We start from the raw sequence: 27,747 nt of genomic DNA on the forward strand, positions 1-27,747 counted from the left end.
AGGACAAGGCGCTTTTTGCATCTGTCGAGCACTCGCACGTTATGTGTGGCAACTTGTAGGGAGTTGCAATGTCGAGCTATCGTGAATGCGAGAGCGCACGGACAACGGCGCGCTTACTGCCAGCGCTGAGACATGGTACCCGGAACGAGCCCCGAAGGCCCTGGCGTAGAGTCCTCTACGGCGTGGGGAAGCGAAGCTGACCAAGAGACGGTAGCGTACTTCCCTTTCTTCCCGATTGTGACTTGCCACTCTTGCACCGACCGGTTCCGCCGCTGGCCAGGGAGTGCGCCTTCCTTTTGTCGTGGCCTGTTCGGCACCCATCACGTCGTTTGACACCTCGGCTACAGTGTACTAGAATACTTTCCAGTGGCACGACCGCGCCTCTCCGCTGACGCGCGCGGTGGCACCTGCAGCGGCGGCGCTGCAATCGACCGCTCTTGAAAGCTCGTCCTGTTCCCCTCTGAAGCGTACGTGGCACACAAAAATAGAAAGCGTGTTTGGTTATGTACAGTCGCTGTTTTAACGCAATTCAGCTTGGGTTTTCAATTATTTTTGGGGTACTTTATGTGCGTAGAGGTGTTTGAGGTGGCCGTAAGATTTTGGGCGTGTCTTACTTGCAATTTCTTTTTTCACGCTTAGTCGTCAACTCGGACTAGATGGCACTACCGGAATAATTGGCGAGTACTAAATTTTGCGAAGCAATTGTCATTTGCGGGACCAAATATTCGCATGATGTTCGCGATCGCAAAATACACCTTACAGTGTCTGCTAGGGTGCACATGCACAGATATCCGTCAAATTAAGGCTGATTTAATATTTACACGAGAAAGCACTTCATTTTTAAAGTACGTGCTGCACAAGACGAAATCTGACGCGCAGAAAAAAAGAAGGGAGAACGACTTCGAAACCGATTTCTCTGTCCCATACGATTTTATTCCAGGCGCTCTGTAATAGCGCAAGAATCATCCCGAGAGCTTTATGCACTTAACAAGCAGCTTAGAAATTGGGCTAAGTCAGTCTGCTTAGCTTCAGGTGCTGTGCTGCCTTTCTTTTTGACAGCATATGTGCTTTATTCAAGCCTTTGATAAAAAAATGGAGCCGTGTGGTGACATAAAAGCTGACTATGCGAGGAGTCAGGCTTTCTGCATGATCTCTGCATCCCACCTTCAAGGGAGCGGCGCAATGAATCATATGCAGGATGTCCATTACGCTTTCCCGATGAACTTTTTGTGCACTAAAGCAATTAGTGAAAATGTCTTCAAGCCTTGTTATAAAGCGGAACAGTTCCACCGAGGGGTAGAGTAAACCTCCTTCATCATTATGGCGCACAAATTCTGCAGCATGCAAGCGGCGCCCTTCTTCTGTTGGAAGTAAGAGGCTGTCATTACACGCACAGCATTTGGTGGGCAGCACACACTTTTTGGCCACGTATCCGGAAATGTAATATATAAGCCTTGAGTCGCTCCTCTGGACATTGTACTCGTGTTCCACTGCTTCACTGCCATGTGAACTTGAAGGTACTGCTTGTTTTTCTGTGCAAAGCTTCATCTGGTCAATCAGCTGTTGCTTTGAAGTTTCTTCCCGGTCCCCAACATCAAGAAGAGAACTGATGACATCTCCCTCTGCATTCCCGCCTGAACACTGTGCGCCAAGTTATAAAAAGAGAGACAGTTAACAGTTAGCAGAAACTGCTGTGGCGTTGGGTGTGAGTTGCAGCCAGATGAGAGTCTAACGATTCCAAAAAAGTTTTCCACTTTATCCTGGCTCAGCCGGGATGTCAACAAGTAGCTAAAGCCAACTTGGTGATGCAAATAGCGAAGAAGCTCAAGAGTACTTGTTAGAGTAACTCTTAAGCCTTCTGCAGTGGACTCGCTCAGAAATGTCTTCTTATCAGCATGGCGCTCCCAGACGTCCAGGAAACAGAGCATTTCCTTAATGGTTTCTTCACTTGCAGAATGGAGTCGGAGAGCTTCGGCTGTGTACCTTGCAGTCATCACAGCAATCAGTGACTTCATTCTCATGAAGAACTTCTCTGTCGCTTCAATTTTACCACAGCTCCTTTCCAACTGAGTACGGTAAAGAAAGAATGCCCTCAAAGGACCATGCCCAAACAACTGGAATGCATAACTTGCCCGCATTTTTTCGAAATTGTTGGGGAATACGTGGACGCTGGTTATTCCAGGCATTGCTTTCATAGTGACAGCATTGCTATCCAGTTTGAGAGCTTCTCTTGGAAACTGCATTGAAACTGCACCATCAGGGGTGTCAAAAGTCGTGGTGAGAAGCCTGTTTCGCACGTTTTTTACTAGGTGAGGAAAATCAGAGAGAAAATGCAAGAACCGACTGCTCTCAACAGGATGGGGCTTCTTGCAGACCACTTCCTTCAAAGATGCTCGAATGTTAAAGATGCGCCACATTTTCCTGTTCCAGGCCGCTGCATCGCAAGTTACGAAGTCCACAAACAGGCCAGCCCTTTCTGCTAAAATTGTGGACTCAAGCACAATTTTGGCCAACAGGTCCCCTTTCACATTCTCGTTGCTTCCGAAAACACCAATAACCTGAGTCCAGCTGCCAACCAGTGGCACAAACATCACTACGAGGCCATGATTGCAGGGCAATGTTTTTTCTTTTTCGGGTGTGTACGGGCCCAGGTCCACAAAACCTTCAATCTTCGCTCCTGTGGTCACTGACAAATGTTCAGCTAGCTTCATTTCATCCACGACTATTCCACCATGTCGGTGGAACACATCCAGGTGGGCAACCTTCTTTTCCAACACACTCAGCATTTTCTCATTGAACCCGTAGCCGCTTCTGTACTGAGCAGTGTATTTACGCAGGGTTGTTTCACTTGGGAGCACCAAAATGTTCTGCCTCCGCATATATTGATACAGCTTTGGGCTTCTCATTTTGAGCAAGATGCATTCGAGGATCCATTCTTTGTCGTACTTCATGCCCCGCGGACTCTTCCTTCTTGATGCCTCGAAGCACTGCCTGACAGCGAGCTGCTGCTTTGGTGACAAAAAGCTTAACTTTTTAGCAAGTACATCTTCAGCTGTTGCAGCACATTCGCTTTTGATTTTCTTGAGGTCCAAGGCGAGCTTGTCTACCTTCGATAAAAGCCGCTTGTTTTTACGGGTACATGCTTGCAGCCTCTTCAAAACACTGCCGTGCCACCGCGAGCTAGCATTATTGCAACTTTGGTTCTGACCTTGACGCCTTTCGAGGCGCCACTGCCGCCTAACAAGGGCTTTTCTTAGATACTTGCAAACGACGCAAGCTGTTCCTTCTTTTGTTGTCTTGCCTAGGCAGTTAGTACTATAAGCTGCCCTTGCCTCGCGCCTAATTTGGCCTTGCAATCTCATTGTTAAGCTGGTAGTTAGGCAGCTTTCATTCCATGACGCTGCGCCTTTGCAGAGGTGCATATCATGCGCTTCCAGCAGAGTGGTTATAGCATCTTGAATAGTTGCCACTGACGCGCCAGCCACCTGCTTACCCAGCACGAACGTCTTCGAGTTCATAGCACCGGCACTATTTGCAGTGAAGAACACGGCCTTTTCTACATTCACCTCACCTGAGAGCGAGTCGAGGGAACATGAAGTAAAACATACTCCGTCTGCGTCGTGAAGTTCATGTAGCGTCCAGCGCTTCCCAGGCACTTTTATTTTCATCACCGCAGCGACAGTCGCGGCCACACAGACTTCGTTGTCAACCGTCGCACCCGTAGGTTCGTCAACCTCTGTCGTCTCTGCAAGCTGCCCTCGTGCCTTTTTTCGTGGTGGGACTTCGTCATCGCCCTTCCTTTTTCTTTCGTTCCTCTTGGGAGTAGGCTGCTTGCTCAGGTAAGCTGGCAGATTTGGCAAAATTGTGGGGATTGCGTCCGGAGTAAGCGTAGGCGTACCGCGTGGGATGCGAACTTCCTCCCCATTTATACGGTGCACATAGTCCCGAACAATGAAGCGTTGCTCAAAATGCAGCTCACATACCGCGCAGTCTGTGGTTAGCGGCTTGTCGGCTCTATGTAGGTTTCTCTCCCACGTGCACCTCCGTTCCGGGTCTGCAGGCGCCTTGAATAACGATAGCTTCTTCGCACTGTTAGTTCGGGCGTATCCTGTGCTACACCCTGGGGCGTAGCAATGGTTGAGACGTTGCTTTGCACTCATTGATGCAAGTGGCCGCATTCACAAGAGAACGCTTGCGACGCACAACCGCACAGAGCAAAAAGCCACCACCAAAACACACCGCTGAAATGCAATGGTACTGCGTGCCCAGACCTGTCGCCTTCAAGAGTGGTCGACGGCAGCGCCACCGCTTCGGGTGCCACCGCGGGTGACACACGCCGCAAGGCGCAGCCCCCTCCGCTCGTTGCACTGAATAGCTTCCTCGGCCGCTGCTGGCATCTTGCTGGGGTCTTTTTTCACGAACTTCCTCTTCTCTACCTGTGTAGTTGCCGTAGTGACTCGAGCAGCGTCGCAGTCTGCTATTTCGGCTCGGCTCATCTCTGTCGTCTTGGCGGCACTAGTGTTTGCGGTGAGTTCGTTGTGTTCTCTGCCTCTTCTTTGTCCACAAGGAGGCTGTATCCGCTTCGTTTCTGCCAGCCTAAAGCCCCTACATCCACATGCCACCGCCGACCAGGTTAAGTACAGCCAACCTACCCTCCTCCTCCACGCTCCTCTCCCACTCAGCCCCTCACTTCCGGCGTCAAGCGGAACTTACGTAGCTTCAGCTTCCTGTTCCGAGTGGAAGTGACGCTATGTTTTTTAGCGTTGTTTACTTTCGCGTCTGCGGAGAGGCTTTAATTGCACCAGCTGCGGTTGAAACTGTTAATGCGATTCCATCCAAGAACCACCGCCTATCGTAATCGGCGATCTGGTCGTGTTCGCTGCATCGCGTCAACCTGCGACGGCTTGTGCCACGAGAGACAACGTACAGTGGGATGTAGTGCCTGGGTGCTTGGAGACTGCTCCCGTTTTTCGTGCATTTGGAAAACAGCGACCGCAAACTACTACTTCAACGGAATACAACAGCTTGTCCCCTTTGAATTCTTCTTGTTTTGAAGCATACACCCCCTCCAGCCAGCACGTATGGGGGGACTTTAGTGAAGGAGTTCACGACGCCAATTTGTACGGAAGACGCATATAGTTTATGCTGTTGATTCTGAAGTTGAACTTGTCTCGTACGGCAGATCGAAGGTAACGAACGTCCCAAGTGCGTGCACTGCGTGAAGAACTGCAATGACGTGAAGCTATGAAATATAACAAGTTCAAATTTGCGTGGAGGGCATTCAGTAACATGGTGAAAACAAGTGTGCTTTTCTTGTGCGATATGAGCGGAGGTGTGCAGTGAATTGGTGCGTGCGCACGTGTTGTAACGCGTGCAAAGGTGTACGGCGAATTGTGTTAGTGTTGTAATAATAATAATATTTGAGGTTTTACGTGCCTAAACCCCTTTCTGATTGTGAGGCACGCCGTAGTGGAGGACTCCGGAAATTTGGCCACCAGGAGTTCTTTAACGTGCACCTAAATCTAAGCACACGGGTGTTTTCGCATTTCGCCCCCATCGAAATGCGGCCGCCGTGGCCGGGATTCGATCCCGCGACCTCGTGCTCAGCAGCCCAACACCATAGCCACTGAGCAACCACGACGGGTTGTTAGTGTTGTGAAGCGAGCAGATGTGTACGGCGAATTATGTTCGTGTGTTGTGCCCCAGCCCATAGCTCTCCGCACTTCGTCAGAGAAAGGGGACGACAGGCAAAGCGTGCGGGCGCAGCGTACGCAAACAAGCACGTAGATGCACACGAATGACGCTTGGTGGAATGGCTAGAGCGAGCTACTTAAATTAGCACTGGTTGCTAAGCACGGGCGTCTCACCATCGTCTGCAATCACAGTGGAAATTCTCGCAGCGCAACTCCTGGAAGCGAAAACGCCGGAACCGGATTTCTTATAACCGGACATGCCGGAACCGTAAATGCCGGAAGCGGAAATGCCGGAACCGGATTTGGTGTGAGGGGAAAAGGCGGTTGTCGCTACTTAAGAAAGCGGCGATGGCGCGTGGATGGAGGGGCTTTGTGCCAGCCACTCTTGCGTACAGTGGGACACAGTCGGCGGCACTAGTTGCACTGCAGCGTTCGACAGTCCCGACGCATGTGTCTCTTGAGCTTGCAGCGAAAACATGTCGGAACTCGACCTGGTGCAAGCAAGAGCGCAACTCCATCACTAAACATTAACACATCTTGTAGCGATTCATGGGTGGCGCCATCTCGAACCACCATCCGCGCGACACAGGACTCCGCAAGCCCGATGACCACAGCAGCCCGCTCTACGGTACGGATATCAGTCAGTTCGCCAAACTCACTTAAAGCCTTGCACAAATCTTCATTGGTCTCGTGGCACGGGATCCAATTAACATTTGCGGTGATCTCACGGGCCTTATCACCACGCAGTAGTGTCCCTTCACTTCAACACCTTCTGCTCGGACCAACATTTCCATAGCATGAGCGATGCGGAGCTTCTCCTGCTAGACGTGGCTCATCTGATAAGGGTCAATCGCACTCACCTTTTGGACAGCGAGCTTCACCAGCGATGCTCGAAAATCACCAATGCGGTACGGTCACCAGGCAACATCGCAGTGCAAAAACAGTTTTTCGTGTCGTTGTTTGAAGGCACTGTGGCAGCACAAACCGGTACACCGAATGACTGTGCACGTCTCGGCCGCCGCCGGTAGAAAAATGAGACGCAGTTTGGTTATAAAGCGAAGCATGGAGTGTGTTAGCGAACTAGCAGACAGCCATACGAAGTAAGGATAGCACTTTTATCGGCCGTATCAACTTGTAAACATTCGCTTGCTAACTAAAATTAACAGGCATGGTGTCAGCGCGCACAGCGAACATGAACCCATCACACTCGACGACCACGGACACTCGCTGTTGAAAGGCTGGCGGGAGCAAGCGCGGCAGCAGCAGCGAGCGAAGTCACCTTCGCGCTGTGTAGTGCTTCAACGCAAACTAAGCGCCGAGAACACGCAGCACGCACAAAGCTACGAGCCGTCGACGCAGCTAACTCTGAACCGAAAGCTGATCGCTTTCAAGATACGGCCGCGCGACTGCGCGTAGCCGCCACATACGCAGTTGCAGCTGGAGTAGAACGCCGCCTCATTCCCTCCCCGCCATCTGGTGCCTCGCAACGTTGGGTGTTTCGCGCGCGATGGAAGACGGCGCGTTTCCTTTGCCCTCTTCTCCCTCTCGCGCGGGCGAGGTTGAGTCGCCAATCATGGGCTCCCCTCGCAAGCTTTCACTCGCACATACAGCGTAGGGCATGCGGCGACGGTGTTGTCACCCTTAATTTCTACGGAACATCGCGGCGACCGCCACGGCATAAATGGAGTGTCCATACAATTGCTATGGCAAGAAAAGCATCTTGCACGGAGCAAGCCATCCCGCTTTCGCTCCTGAAGAGAACCGAATAGTGAACGCTGCCACGAAACATAAGCGGAGAGAGAACTTATTCCACAGTATTCATCCATGGTCACCTAGCGTACTTCGGTTAGGGTGCGTAGTGTACAGTATCCCTTTGACATGTGGTAGAGATTATATAGGACAAACCGGTCGCTGTGTCAATGATCGCATGCGTGAGCACGCAAATCTAATACCCACAGGCACAGGAGGTAATCTTCCGCTGCATTGTAAGGAGTGCGGTTGTGATCCTATCTTCAATGACGTTTCAATCTTGGCGAAGGCGAAGACTCAGCAAGAAAGAGAACTGATTGAAGCCTGTCGCATCTATAAACTTGGCCCCGAGAAGTGTGTAAGCGCTCCATCTGTGTTCCTAACCAAGAAAGAGCTTTTATTTCTTGATAACTGTAGACGTGTATAGATAAGGTGTTGACCGTGTTTTTGTTTTGTTGTGCCTGCGCATGTTCAGTACGGACTTGGGGGACGTCGTTTTCATGAATAAAGTTCAGTTGTTAGTCCAGCCACCTTCCTGTCTCTTTGCCTATGTCTGCCCGTCGATTTTTTCCTACTCTAAAGTTTGCTGGCATTCTCCTAGCATAACCATGTACCAACAAGCCACTCTCAGGGACAAACGGAGCAAAGCGCGTTGTCCACCGTGGTACTATAACACCCATGGAAAGGCAGATTCCGCGAAACGAAAGTCCTCAGATGTTTTTGTCGCAATTCGCGCACGACACTCGAGCAAATACGAAAAAAAGCGTCTCCACTTTTAAACTGTCCTCTTCTTAATTCACTGATTTTTGTATATGTGTGTAAAAGCCTCGAGGACCTCGACATATCACTTCTTTCAAATGTAATAAGTTGCTTCCAAACCGGTTGCACTTGGAGGCAGCTGGGCCTCTCACCTGAGTTCGGGTGGTGGTTGATTGGCATCCTCGATGTAGTACGACTCGTAAATACGACGTCTGGTGTGGCACCAGCTCTGCCCAAAAGAAGAGCCACATGACACTTAATTTTTTTAATCGGACATTTTGAGAAATGCTCACAAAGGTATGCAATAAGTGGCTATCTCACCATGCCGCACCTCGGAGAGGTATGGCAAATCTGAACACGAAACAAGACACTATGAGCAGAGAAATTTGGACACATCATCACAAAACAAAATTGCGCGTGCGCACGCACGCACACACGCACACACACACACACACACACACACACACACACACACACACACACACACACACACACACACACACACACACACACACACACACGACGAAATTCGGCTCACAGGCATTTCTACTTTCGGCACAACTGTCATAAAACAGTACACGAGATCATACCTTCTTGCATGAAAAGAGAGCTGGTTTTTTAGCAATATTTGTTCCCTAATGGCAATATGTTAGTTGTCTATAGCTCTTTCGCATATCCAACGATTTCAGGGTCCTTATTACATATTGCCACGATTTGATGATCTATCTATCTATCTATCTATCTATCTATCTATCTATCTATCTATCTATCTATCTATCTATCTATCTATCTATCTATCTATCTATCTATCTATCTATCTATCTATCTATCTATCTATCTATCTATCTATCTATCTATCTATCTATCTATCTATCTATCTATCTATCTATCTATCTATCTATCTATCTATCTATCTATCTATCTATCTATCTATCTATCTATCTATCTATCTATCTATCTATCTATCTATCTATCTATCTATCTATCTATCTATCTATCTATCTATCTATCTATCTATCTATCTATCTATCTATCTATCTATCTATCTATCTATCTATCTATCTATCTATCTATCTATTTTCATACGGTAGTGACGGTGAAGAAAGCAGCAAAACTGTGAGGGAAGAAACTACCGTTTTCTTGGGCGAACCTGTGCCATCAAAAACAAGTTGCACTGAAAGAAGAACGACAGCGGCGAACACAGCCGTCGATCGTCGAAAATCTGAACTGCCGGTCAAGCGCGTCAGCTTTTATACACGAGTCATCGAAGCTTCCAGAGTTGTCGGTGGCACCCGCGTGTTTTCCAGAAAGTTCTACACAATTTGCGTCGCTCATGGAACCAGATTACGCAAGCTTCGGTGACAATTGAACCATCGATAACATTCGAGAAACTTCCCGTGCATGCGGGCGCGTCCCGCGCTGAGTGATAACATTCGTTAGACGGTGAAAAGAGCTCACCCGTAAAAGACAAAGACACGTGTCAATTCCCCCTCTCAAAAGCATCGTCCCAATGCTACAAACATAACAGGAGAACGAAACACAAAAGGACGCTTATTAAATAAAGGTAACAAAACAACAAAGAAACAAAGTCCAAAGTAACACAGTCCAAAAAGAAAGTCCAAAGTTCAGGTATGCAAAGTCACAAAGTTCATCACTGCTGGTAGAACGGTTTAACTCTACCAACGTGGACTACTTCAGGTCGTGAGCGGCGCCGCTGTGCACGACCGCATGGTCGAGCGCGCCAATGCGTGGGATGATCTTGTAGGGTCCGAAATAGTGGCGCAAAAGCTTCTCGCTAAGTCCTCGGCGGCGTATTGGGGTCCAAACGCAAACACGGTCGCTGGGCTGGTACTCGACGTAGCGCCGTCGAAGGTTGTAGTGTCGGCTGTCGGCCCTCTGCTGGTTCTTGATCAGCAGGCGGGCGACCTGTCGGGCTTCTTCGGCATGCTGGAGATAGGTGGCGACGTCAAGATTCTCTTGATCGGTGCCGCGCTCCAGCATGGCTTCGGGAGTCGTTGTCGGGTACCTGCCGTAAACCAGCTTGATCTGTGTTTCTCGCATCGCCGTGTTGGAAGCGAAGGTTACGTACGGCAGGACGGCAACCCAGGTCTTGTGTTCGAAGTCGACGTACATTGTTAGTGGCGCGGGTCTTATTCAGGCGCTCCATAAGACCATTCGTCTGCGGGTGGAACGCATTTGTCCTCCTGTGGCTTGTCTGGCTGTATTGCAGAATGGCTTGCGTGAGCTCCCCTGTAAAGGCCATTCCTCTGTCTGTGATGAGGACTTCTGGGGAGCCATAATATAACCCTCTTCTGGAGCCATGTCGCAGCTGGATGTTCGTGACGAAGAATTTCACCACTTCGACTGCGTTACCTTTCGGCAGAGCTTTCGTTTCAGCGAAGGGGTTGGGGTGGTCCGTCGCTACGACGATCCAGTTACTTCCGGATGTTGACGTCGGCAACGGTCCTAACAAATCAACCCTGATCTGCTGAAATGGTCGGTAAGAAGGCTCAATTAACTGTAGTAATCCCACCGGCTTTGTCGGTGGTGTCTTGAGTCACTCACAGTCATCTCGGCATGTCTCGACGCAACGGGCGACGTCGGCGGTCACACATTTCCTGTATTCTCGATAGCGTCCGGAAGAATCCGAGACGCCCAGCGGTTGGATCGTCATGTAGGGCGCGCAGTACTTTAGGGTGCAGCACTGAGGGAACAACAAGAAGGTAGTTGGCGCGGAGTGGTAAGCAATTCTTTACGAGTAGGTTGTTCTGAAGCGAGAACAAAGACGACAATCCTCGCTTAAATGCCCTATGGACAACGTCGGTGCTCCCTTCCAAATACTCGACGAAGCTTTTTAGCTTCGGGTCTGCTCTTTGCTGTTCAGCGAAGTCTTCCGTGCTTATTATTCCAAGGAAAGAGTCGTCACCCTCATCATCTTCCGGTTGCGTGTCAAGGGGGGCGCGTGATAGGCAACCGGCATCATGGCGTTTTCTTCTGGACTTGTAGATTACAGTGATGTCATATTCTTGCAGTCTCAGGCTCCACCACACCAGGGGTCCTGAAGAGTCCATTATATTCGCTAGCCAACACAACGCGTGATGGTCGTTGACGACATTGAACGGCCTGCCATATAGGTAACGGTGGAATTTTGCTGTAGCCCAAATGAGTGCGAGGCATTCCTTTCGGGTCGTGGAATAATTTCCTTCCGCTTGAGGCAGCGGCCGGCTAGAGTAAGCTATCACTTGTTCAAGACCCTCTTTTCAGTGGACTAAGACGGTACCGAGGCTTAGGCTCCTGGTGTCAGTGGGGATTCCTATATCGGCGTACTCGTCCAAGTGCGCAAGTACCGGCGGCGATTGCATGCGTCGTTTTTCTTCAAATGCGTCGGCCTGCGTCATTACCCACTTGAAATCGACATCACATTTAGTTAGACGTGTCAATTGCTCCGCGGTGCATGAAAAATCCTTGACAAAGCGTCTGTAGTAGGCACACATGTCAAGGAATCTAAGCACTGCCTTCTTATCGTTGGGATGCTGGAACTTTGCGATGGCAGCCGTCTCCTGCGAATCGGGGAGGACTCTATAATTTGCTTATGACGTGGCCCAATAACAGAAGCTAATCGTAAGCGAGGCGGCACTTTTCTTGCTTCAGAGGGAGCCCTGATGACTTGATGGCCTCTGGTACTGTTGCAAGCAGCCAACATGATTGTCGAAATTGCCGGCGAAGACGACGACATCATCCATGCAGACAAGACAGGTCTGCCACTTCAATCTTGCTAATACTTTGTCCCTAAAGCGCAGGAACGTTGCAAGCGCCGAGCACAGTACGAATGGCATGACCTTAAAATCGTAGAGGCCGTCTGGCGTGATGAAGGTGGTCTTTTCTTGAACCCCTTCGTCCACTTTTATTTGCCAGTAGCCCGTCTTGAGACCCAACGAGGAGAGGTATTTTGCGTTGCCCAGCCGATCCAATGCGTCGTTTATCCGTGGGAGGGCGTAAATGTCCTTCTTCGTGGTCTTGTTCAGTCGACGATAATCGACGCAGAAACGTAGGGTTCCGTCCTCTTCACCAAGACTACAGGAGGCGCCCACGGGCTTTTCGACGGCTGGATGACGTCGTGCAGCATTTCTTCGACTTGCTGCCGTATAGCTTCACATTCTCGCGTCGAAACTAGGTAAGTGCTCTGGCGGAGTAGTTGAGTGCACTGTTCGGTTATTATGCGATGGTTTGCAAGTGGTGTTTGTCGAATCCTCGATGACGTCGAAAAGTAGTCTTTGTATCGTCGGTGAAGACTTCTGAGCTGTTGCTGCTTGCTCATGGGGAGACTTGGATTTATGTTGAAGTCGCGTTTGGGAACTATAGTCTTCGGGGTAGATGCGGCAGAATCTGAGAGGACAAATGCATGGCTGGCTTCAACAATTTTCTCGATGTATGCGATCGTCGTGCCATTGTTGATGTACTTAACTCTTGGGTGAAGTTTGTCAGCATCACTTTCGCTTTCAATCCGTGCAGTCGAGCGATCCCTCTTGTTATGCTAACTTCACGGTCGAGCAGTAGAGGTTGATCGCCTTCGATGACGCCTACGTCTGCAGGTGTTTCACTGCCTAGGAAATGACAATGCTGGAGCAAGGCGGGGTGCTCAAGTGGTCCAAGTACACTCAAGACATGACGACTGCGAGCACTCTCCAGCGGTATCGCTTGATCGTCGGATAGCGCTATTGGCTTTGACATCAGGTCGATGACTGCGCCGTGTTGGTTCAGGAAGTCATTGCCGAGAATGGCGTCTCGTGAACACTGTTGCAGGATAATGAAGGTGGCAGTGTAAGTCCGATCAGGAACTGTAATTCTTGCCGTGCAGATTCCAGTCCGCGTTATTAGGTGTCGTCCAGCGGTCTGAATTTGGAGGCCTTTCCACGCAGTCTTAATTCTCTTCAACTTGGCGGCGAAGGGTCCACTCATGACGGAGTAGTCGGTTCCTGTGTCTACTAACGCAGTGATTGTGTGGCCGTCGAGCATCACGTCGAGGTCCGTGGCTCTTTATTTTGCGTTGCAGTTACGTCTTGGTGTCGGATGACGGCTGCGTCGCGTCGACGTGTGACTGGTGCGCCGCGTCGTCAGATCCTAGGTCGGTGCATTCTTTGCTTCCAGGCTTCGTCGGGATGGCTGCGTGTCGTTATGTCGTCTAAGCAGTGTCTTCGGCGTCTTCCTCGGCAGCGGAGGATCTTCGGCATTTCAACGAACAGGAACCACACCTCCATGGGTTGCTGCTTTTAGTTTTCCGGATATGGGCTGACGGACCGGCCCCGGGCTGGGCCAGTGTATGGTCGGCGCTGCAGTGACAGGTAGCGGCTTGGAGACGACGAACGGGACGGACATCGAGGGCTCCACCGAGTGGCGGCGAGGTAGTCGGCGATATCACAAAGCGTGCACCCTGCTGCGGCCTCCGGAGCGTTGATGGCGTACCATCGACTCCCATTTGGCGGTATGGGCATAGGCGGTAGACATGTCCGGCTTCCCCGCAGTGATAGCAGAGCGGGAGGTGGTCGGGGGCGCGCCAAATGTCTGTCTTCCTCGGGTAGCTTTGCTGGGCGACGGGCGGGCGTGCTGGCGGCGGTAGCAGATGACGGAAGTGCGGCGTTGCGGGGCCATGGCGCGTTCGCTGAAGGGATCTTTGACGGAGGCGACGGCGGCGTAGGTCATCGCTCCCGGCTGTGGTTGCGGTGATGCCGGAACTTCAGGCAATTTTAGTGACAGCTGAAACTTTATTTATGTCAGTGATCGAGGCCACACGAGGCTGCGACTTGGGGCACAACTTTTGCAGCTCTTCCCGTACGACCGCTCTTATCGCCTCGAGCCGGTCATCGGCGCCTAGCGCTTGAGGTTCGGTGCAGTTTGTTGTTAGCGCACGGCTTTTGTATTGCCTGGTACGCATTTAAAGCACCTTCTCGATCGTTGTGGCCTCGGAAACAAATTCAACGACAGTCATGGGCGGATTGCGTATCAATCCGGCGAATTGTTGTTCTTTCACACCCCGCATCAAGAACCGAACTTTTTTTCTTCAGATATGTCGGGATCGGCGTGGCGAAAGACGCGAATCATTTCTTCCGCAAAGATTGCGGTGTTCTCGTTCTCGTTCGGCAGCTGCATGCGGGTTTGGAGTGGAGCTTGGGCTCGCTGTTTTCGCAGGACGCTCGTGAAGGTCTGCAGGAAGCCGTTGCGGAACAGGTCCCAAGTAGTCAGGGTCAATTCCCGGTTCTCAAGCCACGTCCTGGCGCCGTCTTCTAAGGCGAAGTGCACATGCTGCAGCTTATCGTCGGAGTTCCAGTTGTTGAAAGCAGCGACCCTTTCGTGTGTTTCCAGCCAGTTTTCCGGGTCCTGAAACGATGGTCCGCGGAAGGTCGGGGGCTCCCTGGGCTGTTGCAGAATGATGGCGGACGCTGCGGCTGACATTGGGGCTGTCTTGGCGGCCACGATCTTTTTGGTCGTCTCGGGTAGAACTCCGTGCTCCGGTGGCAAATGTTGTAGCCGGCGTTGCCTTTGCGGTCCGGGCTTGGATCACGGCTTGTCGGGTGCGTCCGGTACATGAACGAAAAGCGCCTCCGCCAGATGTCTCGCGCTAGCGACGGTGAAGAAAGCAGCAAAACTGTGAGCGATGAAACTAGCGTTTTATTGGGTGAACCTGTGCCCTCAAAAACAGGCTACACTCAAGGAAGAACGACAGCGGTGAACACAGCCGGCGATCGTCAAAAATTTGATCTGTCGGTCAAGTGCGTCGGCTTTTGTACACGAGTCATCGAAGGTTCCTGAGTGGAGTGGTGCCCGCGTGTCTTCCAGAAACGTGTGCACAATTCGCCTCGTACATGCAACCAGATTAAACAAGCTTCGGTGACAACAGAACCATCGATGGGATTCGAGAAACTTCCGATACAAGCGGGCGCGTCCCGCGCTGAGCGGTAAAATTCGTTAGACGGTGAGTAGCGCTCACCCGTAAAAGTCCACGTGTCAATACTGTACTGCAAAGATTGTGCGGCCCGACAAGTGCTACATCAAGCTGATTATGTGAAATATTTCTTTTTAGGTTCATGTTAAAGAAAGTGCGCTGTCAATGTTATAAGTACCGCAGTGGCAGCTAGTTCAGCGTCTGCGCACTTGTACTGTACCGTGACTGCGCACTTGTACACATTCCCCACGCATACATTCATGTCAGTCATAACAACAATCAATGCCCGTTCGCAGGTGAGTCGCCTCCACTTGACATACTTGACACCACTCATGCGCCTCTCCACTTGTGTGCACGTTAGTCAGAGGCCGTGGCTTCGCCAGATTGCCATCTGTTTCGATCTACATCATTTTAGCTGCTGTTCTCACCATGGGTATGCGCCACTTCCGAGCAATATTGCAATTCTTAAGAGGAAGCTTTAGCTCGGGCCCAACTCCGACGCGGCCTATTCAAATACATGTAAAACGCAAGAACGTTTTTCTGAGATAACGATTGGACCGATTTTAATGAAATTTGTTGCATTTGGGATAGAGAGTTAAATTCTAGTGACTGTTGGTAGCAGAATTTCGATTTAGGTCCTGGATTTTGTTAAAAGAATTTTCAAAAATTCGGACGTTCGACAAAAATAGAAGAACGACGTTTACAAATTCATAACTCTGCATCAAAAACAGATATCGCAGTTCTGTAAACGGCATCCATTAGAAAATTGAAAGCGGACAAATTTGATATGTCATTTTATATCTTACGTGAATTTGTTACGTTGTTTACAAAGGTGACGTAAAAGCTGTATTTCCATAATACTATTTTTTTTTAGATTCGTGTATAGCATATCGATTTTTTCCGCTTTAGATGTACTATTATATGCAATTCATAGAATTTGTGGGGATGCGCGACCCTCGCGCCTCCCCTGATGTTTTTCCCGCATAGCGCGTCTCCTGTAGTGCGGCTTCGCCGCGCACGCGGCGGTTGGAGTGGTACAAGCGCAGTGCGAGAGATGGCGCTAGTGTTGCGCTGCTGCGGGGTTACCTGGGTGCGGGAGAGACAAGGCGCTCTTTTGGGTTGGAGACAGCTAGCAGCATGGACGTGCCGCGCGTGCAGCGCCCCTCTTTCCCGGCGAGTCAGCGCGCCGCGGGGACGTCTCCCGCGAGCGCGCGGCGACCCAGGCTTCTGCGAGACCGCCTTGCGTGGCCGCCTTCGAACGCGCCACGATTCGCGTGACTATACACGCGAACGACTAGGCGTTGGGATCCAGCATGGGGCGAACATATTCGCTCGCGAGGACGCGGTGTGTCGGACTTCTAGATTTGTCGCGCGCCCATGAGCATGTTTTGTGGATAGCAACTCGGCTAGCAGGCATTGATGTATGAAAGGTGCAATAAATGCCCTTGTGATTGTTTGCACTACTGTGTTGTCGTTTCTTTGTCCCAAGAGTACGGTGTGAGAATCCCACATCAGACCCCACATCTGGCTGCCCAACGTGGACCTCTTGGGGCATCGGACGATAATTTTAAGTGTTGCTTCGTTCGAGACCTTTGTTTGAACCGAAGCGTAGGCCTAGCGTGAATTTTGATCGCTAGCGTCGGCGGCGTGCTTTCTTGAGCGAGGTGACGGTGGCTGTAGTGTGTTTGAACATGTCAACATGCTAAGCCTTTTCGCGTCTTTTCTTCACGGTGTCTTCCACCGTGGTTTTCTTTTTTTAATGGCATTCGTCGGTACGAGAGCCACGTGGTCTGCATCCTGGGAGAGCGAGGCTCAGCGCCCGCGGAGCATTGCCAAGCCTGAAGCGAGTGAGTACGGAAGCCTCGTGGGTGGTCCGAATTTCTTATGTAAATACACTGTAAACGGAAATAACTCCGAGGTGGGAGTATACTGCTTGTCCTCTAGCGACCCCCCGGTTCGGAGTTTTTTTTGCTCCGTATGATCGGAGTAGAATTTTTACTCCGTACGAGCGGAATTTTTGCGTGGAATTATGAGAGTTTTTTCTGTCTTTTCTTTATTTTTTGCTTTGCTATTGACGGAGTTTTTTCGAGGTGCAATGGGAGTATAAAAAGAGCCATCGCGTGAGTTTGCGCGAACATGTTGACATGCAGAGGCTACTGGTCAAATTTCGAAATATGCACACGAGACCGCGTCGATTTCGACGGAACAAGTCAATGAGAGCACATATATCATGACATACATAAACATTTCAGAAACGCCCAATGCAGAAATTTCAAAGACATCACACGTACACGCGATACTCAAGAAGCAACGGTGCCAGTATATATAGCCAGGATATTGTGTGCCTCGAAACCGCCTAGGGAGCAGCTGTGCTGTTTTCAGAATTACGACTCACATGCTCGTTCATACGAGATCTGTCTCTCTGAAATTAACAGAATACCTTAAGCAACACAAAACTGTTAATTCAAAATAGTGAGAGAAAAAAAGTTAATGCCGTAATTTTTCAAAATTATCATGCCATTCTGTGAGTGCTGAAGCGACTTCGCACACTGCCGGCGTTCGCGGCCAAAAAGTAGTGCGTAAGTTACAGTAAGCAAGAAAAATGTAAGTGCATATGTTGCACAGCAAAATTAAATTTTTGCGATATAGTGGTAGCGTAGCAAGAAATTATTACGTTTGAGCATGACCCACAGCAGCCGACATAAGACCGAGAAATGCGCAGTCATACATTTTATACCCCGCACTACTTGCTCTGCGTCTGAGCAATCTGTCTCGGTTGCGAAAAGGAGCTACATCGCTGATCTGTCGAGTGAATCCCTAAACTTGGAGCTAGCAGGCATGCATCTAAATCAGTGTCTCGGATAGAGCGTAATGTTAATGCAATATCGGAAGCAACGACGTGACCAAAACATATATGCGCGATAACAATGCGATTCACATCGCTCAATGAGAAGCTTTATTTTCAGTACGCATACTTATGTCCTACCGTTTTTCTTCGGGCGAGGATATCCGTTCACAGATACATAAAAACAGTTGCTTGCACTCCGGTCTTTATCACTGGCAACACAGCACCGCAACCAACTTGGGTTACGCCATTCATGCGCGACTAGCACGGATGTCGTCGCTCGAACAGTGGCTACTGTTGCCATTGCTACGCGGTCCTTTCAAACACTACACTGGACGTTGTCAGCATGTACTCAAAAGGACATAGAAGTCGCATTTCACGTACTGAAGAACACAAGACAGGGTGAGGGAGCACGAAAACACAGCCAGAATGTGAGCCGACATCACGAGCCAGTGAGCAGCTTCGAAGTATACCTAAGCCTTTTTCCGCACTTGAAAACGTGGTTCTTGCAATCATTGTTGTCAGCAAAGCGATCACAGCTAATGTACTTGATGCTGAGATACAGTGAGCTTCAGGCATGCCTTTAACACTTTCTGGAAGGAAATACGGGAAACAAATTGACGAAACGCTGTCACGGAACGACACTTCACAGACGTAAACAAACCGTCAGCCATGAGCACTGCCCGCTCCGCCGAACGCGCCCGGTCGCTGGCGAGGCGCACAGCCTCATGGGAAGCGCCACGTGACAAACCTGTATCGGCGGAGGGGAGGTTTTAAAACTCCCTGTCGGAGTTTCACGGGAGAACAAGATTTTTAAGCGGAGTAAAATCGCGTCATGTCGCCTTAATACTCCCGCAGCTAGCCAGCGGAGTGAAACGAGGGGATGGCGCTGTTTTGCTCCCATACATCGGAGTAAATATTTGAGGAGGGGAGGTTTTAGGGCACATCACCTCTTAAAAACTCCCAGGTGGGTTTATTTTCGTTTACAGTGTAGCTTCTTCTATCTCTTTGACTGTGATGAAGTCGCGGCTCTGGGAGCCGGGTGGCCGCGGGCCACGGGTGCCACGACGGGCTGACTGGTATTGCGGCCTGGCACCGGGCGCTCCGACACCGTCTGGGACGGTGGGCGCCGTCAACTCGGATGCTGTGTGCACCGAGCGGAGTAGGACCACCTCACAGAGCTGACGTCTCCTCCGTGCTGCCGGTTTTGCGCCCATTGTGGGTGTTGTTTTTGGATGCCCGTTGTTGTCAGGGTAGCGACGCTTTAGGCCTAAGGCTTTACGAAGCTGCCTGTCGCACGTGGAGGGACACAACCGGGTGGACCTTGGCGTTGAGGCCTTGCAATTTGCTTCCCTCATTCTATTTAGCCTCGCACGAATTGAAATTACTCGTTCGACTCAAGGAAGCGAGCTTCGTTCACGTGAACTTAGCATCTGAGTAGCTGCCCGATCTTTTGCTAGCCGAGTTGAACATCGTACCACGTGGGCGATACGCATGCAGAGTTCCTCTCCCTTGCACTACTTTAGTGTTTGCCGAGTGTGTTGAGTTTACGCAGCGTGATTGGAGTCACCCCTGGCTTGCTGTCACCTGCACATCGTCTGCGCTGCTGCCCCGGACTACGATCGAGCCACCCCGGGCGATGGTGATGCTGTGGCCAGTTCGGCGCGGCGACTTCGGCGGCCTCCTGTATCCAGCTCACAACCCTCGGCGACGGACAAAAGAGCCGGCGGTCACCGACAGCTACTGCGGCTCCCGCCAGCAGGGCGAGTCGGCGCGAGCGACGCTTGCTCGTACCAACTACTGCGTCGTCGTCTCCGGAGTCCTGGCCTGGAATCGTGCCGTGGAGTCTACAAAGCTGCTGCTGTGACCGGCGGACGCCAGCGGTGCACCCAAAGACAGTCGGCTCGCATGTTATGGACAGCGTGTAGACATTTCTTCGGCGCGACCACTGTTGCACTACCTTGTTCGCGAAGCACGGGTTAATGTTAGACCGTGTCACATGTTTCGCCGGAATAAGAAGTGATTTAAGGTTGGGGGGATGTGGGGATGCGCGACCCTCGCGCCTCCCCTGATGTTTTTCCCGCATAGCGCGTCTCCTGTAGTGCGGCTTCGCCGCGCACGCGGCGGTTGGAGTGGTACAAGCGCAGTGCGAGAGATGGCGCTAGTGTTGCGTTGCTGCGGGGTTACCTGGGTGCGGGAGAGACAAGGCGCTCTTTTGGGTTGGAGACAGCTAGCAGCATGGACGTGCCGCGCGTGCAGCGCCCCTCTTTCCCGGCGGGTCGGCGCGCCGCGGGGACGTCTCCCGCGAGCGCGCGGCGACCCAGGCTTCTGTGAGACCGCCTCGCGTGGCCGCCTTCGAACGCGCCACGATTCGCGTGACTATACACGCGAACGACCAGGCATTGGGATCCAGCATGGGGCGAACATATTCGCTCGCGAGGACGCGGTGTGTCGGACTTCTAGATTTGTTGCGCGCCCATCGGCATGTTTTGTGGATAGCAACTCGGCTAGCAGGCATTGATGTATGAAAGGTGCAATAAATGCCCTTGTGATTGTTTGCATTACTGTGTTGTCGTTCCTTTGTCCCAAGAGTACGGTGTGAGAATCCCACATCAGACCCCACAAATTGTATTATCCTTTTTCGTTTCTAAGTTACAGAGTTGTAAACTTGATAGTCTTCTTTTCTTGAAATTCTCGATTTTTGCCAATTTTTATTTAAAAAATTAAGGTTATAAATCAAAAATTCGAAACCAACAGTCACTAGATTTTAAGTTTTTCTTTTAAAGGCAACAAACTTCGTCAAATTTGGTGCAGTGGTTCCGAGAAAAACGAATTCTCCCTCTACATGTATTTAGATAGGAGCACCCGTGCTAGAGCTTCTTCTTTAAGGCGAAAGCTTTTCTAGGCTCATGGTGAAGTTTGTGTCAGCAGACTTGACCGCCGGAGTGTCCGCCGAAGCGTCATCACGCCATATGAAGACAGATTAAAGATAAATTAAGGAATTAAAAATGCTGATAGTGACAGTTAGTGAAAGATAACGTTATAACAGAAATTGGCAGAGGTTAATAATGACTAGTAATGACTACGAAATGACCAATATGTCTAACGACGGCTTGTAATGATCACAATTGATTACAAATGACTAAAAATACTTACAAGGGAGCGGTAATGACTATTAGTGACTGAAATGACTTCTAATGACTATGATTAGTATCGTAAGGGTTGTAGGACGATCCCAGCGCTGACATCCAGTGGTTAGGATTGGGGGCTCAATCCCATCGCTCGTAAATAGTTGTCAAGATTGGAGTTGGGCATGAATTAGAAGGTAGCTGGCCCATGCCGTCGTCCAACTTATCTACGCTGAGGAGGTTGTTGAAAGGAAGGACTGCTTCTCATCGAGAACGAGGAATATGGGTTTATTTACAGTGCCTACATAAGGACATTGCAGTTCATCAGTCTAGCATGACTGCGAGAGAAAGTGCACTGAGCAACCGCACAACAGCGGTTTATAAACACTCGGTCCTCCCTCGATCCCCAGGTGAGGAAAAGTGTCGCCTCTTTGCGCGAGGGCTTACATACGTCACACTTCCGCACATGTTCGCGGTCCGGAACCGACGTCACACGAACTTCGTAGAACTCGGAGCTGACCCCCGCAGCGCGGCCGCCGTGGTGTCCATTGTCCTGCGTCTTGAACGGCGCGTGGGAAGAAGCCTCCGTAGACGTTCCCGCGGGCACTCTCTCGCTTGTGGCAGACCAGGTCGGCGGTGGCGGGCTCAGTATCAATAGTTGGTCCGCCGATCGCATTCAGTCACAACGGCGACGAGGCTATAGCGTAACGGTGGCGTTCCAAGAAAAGTTGCTGCCGCTGTCGCAACTGGCTGGCAAAACTTGCACTTCAGCGGGCCGTTCTTAATAGTATGAAATGACCACTATGTTTAACGACAACTTCTAACGACTACAATTCATTAGAAATGACTAAAATGCTTAGTAATGACCAGTAATGACTAATAATCACTGAAATTACTTGTAATGACTACTAATCACTAGGATATGACCTTCATGTCTAACGACGGCTCTTAATGTCCACTATTGATTACAAATGACTAAAAATGCTTAGTAGTGAACAGTAATAACTAAAGGAAAGAAGAGAAAGAGAACGGGAAAAGAGAAAGAGGCGAATGATAAGAGGAGGAAGAGTAGGTTTTCCCTGTTCACCTCTTAAGAGAGATCTTAGAAGACCCCAGGTTCCAAACAGTCAGCCGAAGTGAACGGACGTGTCGTCGGCGCGCTCCGCAACCACCGAGACGACGCGCCCTTCCCCGACCGCCCTTACCCGGGTCGCTTTCGCCGGGAGTCATATGGGAAGCGGCTTTCTTGCCGTTTCCCACCGACCGCCTTTTTCCCCGGACTTTTTACCGCTCCCTGGGCCTCTACAGCTCTGAAGCAGTTCCAACGCGGCTGCTCCTGCCGGGCCCATGGCTTCCTTGGCGTGTTTTCTACACCATGAACCAAGAGCGCCAAGCGACCAGCTCTTCCGAGGCCCATGTTCTAAACGGGCGTGCAAAGGGCCTGCGGCCAATTCACCTCTCTGTTTCGATTGAGCATTTATCTACCGCAACGTCATTTTCCAAAGTGCACGAGACGCAATCGGCGACGGAGAACGCCGTCGCGCCTTCCTCGGCAACAACGAAGACGCCCGAGGTGGATTATGTGGGACTGGCCGCCGATCCCATCGTCCCCAATTTACCCTTCAAACAACGAGAGGTGGGCATTCCAACCGGGCAAAGGTTGGAGGAAGATGCTGCCCCGAACATTTACGACGACAAAACTGACGACGACGCAGGTGGCTGTTGGAAGACAGTCATACATAGGCGACGCATCCGTCAAACGCACGCTCAGCCGCAACCCTCCGAGAACATCTTGAGCATTCCGGACGCCTCTCAGCTTACCCTACGCAAGCGCAGTCGGAATCAGAACCTGCCTCAACTTCCTTTGCATGATGAAAAGATAATTCTGCGGCCTCACGGAGGACTTTGTCTCGATAAGTGGACGCGCCCAGAACTCGCCAGTGCTCTATGGAGTGCAGCCGGCTTGACCACCGAGGATCGTCAGGACAGCATATTTCGACTGCGACCTCAGCAGGACCTGGCGATCATCAGCACACCCCAGTCACACGTAGCCGACGCACTGTACAAGGTGGGGAGCTGAACCGTGGTCAGCGGGTCTGTCCCATCATAACATAAATTGCGGCCCCAGACAACTGATGCAAGGGAATTGTTCCTGGTCTTTTGCCCGGTACACTGTCTTCCAAGCTAGTGGATGAATTTTGGCTCCTGGAACTCAAATACTTCAAGCACGAATCATGTGTCAAACCAACGTTGCGTTGGTAACATTTGAAGGACTTAAAGTGCCTCGCTACGTGCGTTTCTATGGGGCAGAACTCCGCTGCTACCCCCATCGACTCCGTCAACTGGTTTTCAAGATGTGTCACAAGCTCCGCCATCGGGCTGATTACTGTCTTACGCCGCACGTGGTCATTTGCGCGACGTGCGGGACTGACAGCCCCACCCTGTCGCATTCGTGCACCCCACACTGCTGATCCTGTGACGGGACCCACCTTACAACGGATCCAAACTGCCCGCGGCGTGCTAGGCAGACACTGAACAAAGCTTGGGTGCGGAAAGCACTCGACAAAGAGCAGCGTGAACTCCAACGCTCCAGCGACGCGACCATAACCACAGATACGGCGGAGACCCGAACGTCACGCGCCCCAACCAAGGTGACCAAACAAGTGCGGTCGGAGACCCGTTCGAGATCCCGTCGCAAGTTACGGACACGCTCCAAGTCTCGGTCTCGATCCTGCGAGGCATCGGTGCGACTCCCGGAGAAGCGCCCTCCTTCCCAATCTTCCCAACAACCCTACAAGAAGGCCCTGCAGACCAACGCCCCAGCCAAGGTGACCCTGGTCCCTTCAGGGGTGCAGCGGACCCCGGAGAAGAAAACCACAATGGAGGCGCCTCGGGAGGTAGGTCGGGCGGAGGGTCCCCCACAGCTCGCTCCACCCCGTAAATCTCTCTCTATCCCTTCCCCTATTACCAATTCGTTATCAACTCCCGATCCTCTAATAGAAATAGCCCGCCTACGTCATGACATGGAGGCGCGCTGTGAGCGCCTGCAAAAGCAAATGGACGCGCTGGTGGCAGACATGAGCACTAGTATGCAGGCGGCTCTGGACAGAATAGAACGCCAAATGGAGGACCTTCGAAGAGGGATTGCGGAGCAAGTGAAATCATGTATAGAGGGCACTTTTGCACGCATGCAAGTTCCTCAGCTTAGCCGTAACACCGAAAGCGGGCTTTCCTACCAAGGCCCTCGGTCGCAACCCTCAAATGTGGGCACCCGGCGCCCGCATCCCTATGCACGACCTCCTGCTTCCTCTCATGATGATGATGATGATGATGGCGCCGTGTAACGCAGATCAACTAGTGGTGTGGCAGTGGAATTGTAGAGGATTCCGCCAAAAACGAGGTTCCGTACAGCAGTATATCGCCACATCCACAAGCCCTCCTGATGTCATCCTCCTACAGGAAGTCAACTGCACCCCTTCTTTATCCGGCTACAGCACGCTCTCGGTTGTCTCTCCTCTTGTGGGAGCCTTAGTTTCGAAACATGTTACATGTCGCATGCATACGACTACCATTGACATCCCTCACCAAATATTGGAAAGAATTGCGCGAGGTAAACGCAGCGAAAGTCTGAAGGGTGCTTGCCCGCCTTATGCAACAGCCTTTGGAAGTTTAAGGGTTTAAGTTTAATGATGATGAACTTAATCTAAATGCAAGTGCTTTTTTTCCCTATGACTCCCGTCGAATTGCGACTGCCACAGCTGGCAATTCAACCCCTCAACTTGTGTCAGCAGCAGAATGGCATGAGTGTGCCATAGTAAAAAAAAAAACACTATTTATGGTCTTTTATTGAATAAACTGCATATTGTGTATAGTTGAACTGCAGAAATTTTTTTTAAGATCCCAGGGTGAAATGTTCTTGCAAGTAGAATGATACTTCATTACTTATAAAGGAAGTAATCACAGAGAATATCGTTACATTGGTTTACACACTAATAACTGTGATCACAACCTTATTTAGAAACATGTAAGGCATGGATGCTTCTGCGCACTTGATTAGCATGTGAACGTGCAAGAACCCTTTATACTTAAAAGATGCAAAGATTCATAGGAAGGGATGCAGCTGGATTCACTGCACAGTTTTGGCTTACTGTCTTTAACGTGTCTTCTGCTGTTTCATCTACATAAGAAGAGGCTGTTGTCTGCTTTTCGCATTGTTGCACGAGTTTTACATGAAGATGCAAGAGGATGCGTTGTCACTGAGCCACTATTACAAGCCAAAAATGTTTACTAACTGTATAGTTAATTACTGTTCAAAGAAAGGGTTATTACAGACGCTGTAAGGATACAAAGTCCGACGCATATTTAAGGTTTACCGATTTCCTTGCAGGAAAAAAAGACCATTCTCCATCATGGAAGTAATGCAACTTAACGTGCATGAAATATTCGAAAACAGATGACGCTATTTATTGAAGCCACGGAGTTAATGCTGCCGCAGAAAATTCATTACGATAGCCTGAACGTTTGGCATGTGAAATCTAATAAGTAGGTGAGGTAAGATAACCTTTCAACATGCATAGGGAAATTCACGAAATTCAGTGCAACTAAACTGTCCCGCGTTCATCACATGTTGAAACTTCGGGTACTTTGCTGTCTTGCCATTTGGGATTGCCGAGGTTGTAATTATCTAAAATGTTACGTACGCGCAATTTTTGTAGGCTACTCAACAAAAGGAAATTGTGACGGCCCCAAAAAGCCATGTCGTCTCGTGGTGATCAAACATCTCGTAGTATTTACAAATCGCAAACGTGTACGAAGCAAGCTTGAGAACCCACTTCATTTGTTACATATCGTGTCAAAGATGGCATAGAAATGGGAGAACGGATGCGGCGGTATAAGTTCTTTATTCTCCCTTCGCTTACGTACCGTATTTGGCAATCCACGTCTCCATGCATTGCACTGTTGAGCGAGACGTCATTTCCCAAAACAAACCACGAAGTAGCTCTGGGCGCAATTTCGACAGAAAATGGCAGCGGTCGCTGGGAAGGTGTGACGCTGCGACAAACCGGTTGGTCGCAGCTGAAGAAGGGTCCGCACTGCGACTGCGATTTTCGTCGTATGCGACGGAAATCGCACTTTCAGTGCGATGAAAATTGGTGTGAAACAGGCTTGTCAGAAGTTTTTCGAGTGCTATCGATGGTTCTATCTGCAATTGCCTATGTTCTAGACGAGCTTCGTGTAATCATATTCCGTGCGCTACTCGAATACTGGTGTATATACATTCTAGAACTTACGTGAGCACCAGAGATTACGCTACAAGGTTGATTGAGCCATGTATAAATAGTCGACACGTCTCATTCGCCGATCAGATTTTCCAAGATCGCCGACTATGCTGGTCGCTATCGTCGTGCTTTGAGTGTCACTAGCTTTTGTGGGCACAGTCTCGTTATTCACAGTTTTGGTACTGTGTTCTTCACCGGAGTACCCGAATCTTCTCGAGTAAAGCTAGGTAGCCTAGAAAGACTTTTTGAGAAACTCTCTGGCATTGTTTGGGATATCATCGCCCTTATTGAGGTTGGAAGAACGGGTGAAGCTAATATAGCGCTGACAAATGTCCACGTCCTCTGCTATAGCGGACTGCATTCGCAGCGGTGAAAGGTCATCGGTACGCCTGTATGGTTTGCCTAACCGAGTTCACGTCCGCCTGCACACGTGATATTCTGGAACTACAAGGCCAGAACCGTTTAGAAATAGTTCTATATCCGCTATTGCGGATAAATCAAAGTTTTCAGGCAGGTACGGCCCTCTGGGCTGCACGTGTCGGTGATAAGGTAGTCTAGCCGCCTATGGTATTATCTGACTAAGCTATGTCTAATGCTCGGTTGCCATAGTCGAAAGTTCGAATTCTTCTATAAGTTTTTTTTTTAATTTGACGATGGTGAGCTTGAAATCTCCAGTGCACAACATCTGCAGGTTTGGGCTTGGAGTGACACCTGACACCGGCAAAAGATGCCGAGAGCGGGTAGGGCTATAATAATCCAGGTAGAACCAAATTAGGAAGGTCCACTAAGCTTCAACAAAGACACTCCCTCACAAGAACAGGAATTGGCTTCCCTGCTCCGGTATTCGGCCACTACCTCCCGAATGATTTCTACAATTAACCCATGGGTCTCATTCCCCAGCACCTGCGGAGCACGTGACCAAGGCGGCGATCAGACCTGTAACGCAGCAGAGGGTGCTAAGAATCTCTGAATCCGGAGAGGCCGCCAATGGAAACTGACCCAGTCAACCTTTAATTGCGGAACTCTGTCGAGTGAGGCTTGCTTAGCAGGACTCTTCGAGGAACTATCACACATTGCTTGGGATATCATCGGCCTTATTGAGGCTAAAGAACTGGTGAGGCTTATACAATACTGAATAATGGACATGTCCTCTGCTACAGAGGTCTCCCAGATAAGAAGCAATACGGGGTAGGATTCCTAATCCATTTGGACATAGCGGGCAACATTGACGAATTCTACAGAATTAATGAGAGGGTAGCAGTAGCCGTAATAATGCTTAATAGGAGTTAAAGAATAAAGGTAGTAAAAACCTAGCTCCAACCTCCAGTCACGATGATGAAAAAATAAAAATTTT

General features: G+C 50.2%; 1 protein-coding gene across 4 annotated transcripts in view; it reads right to left on the reverse strand.

Annotated features, from left to right (window-relative positions):
• LOC135903402 (neprilysin-1-like) overlaps window positions 1-27,747 on the reverse strand; it is a 553,033-nt gene that overhangs the window by 72,894 nt on the left and 452,392 nt on the right. For 2 of the 4 annotated variants that reach the window (XR_011512358.1, XM_065433713.1), the window contains exon 20: window positions 8,354-8,430. The exons of the other annotated variants lie outside the window; for them this stretch is intronic. Coding sequence is in view for 1 of the 2 variants with exons in the window: in XM_065433713.1 (XP_065289785.1) it covers window positions 8,354-8,430 (77 nt within the window). In the remaining variant the exon portion in view is untranslated. The remainder of the gene's footprint in view (window positions 1-8,353; window positions 8,431-27,747) is intronic. 4 annotated transcript variants of the gene reach the window in all.

The sequence above is a fragment of the Dermacentor albipictus genome, chromosome 2 (genome assembly GCF_038994185.2).
Source record: "Dermacentor albipictus isolate Rhodes 1998 colony chromosome 2, USDA_Dalb.pri_finalv2, whole genome shotgun sequence".
NCBI classification, from domain to species: domain Eukaryota; kingdom Metazoa; phylum Arthropoda; class Arachnida; order Ixodida; family Ixodidae; genus Dermacentor; species Dermacentor albipictus.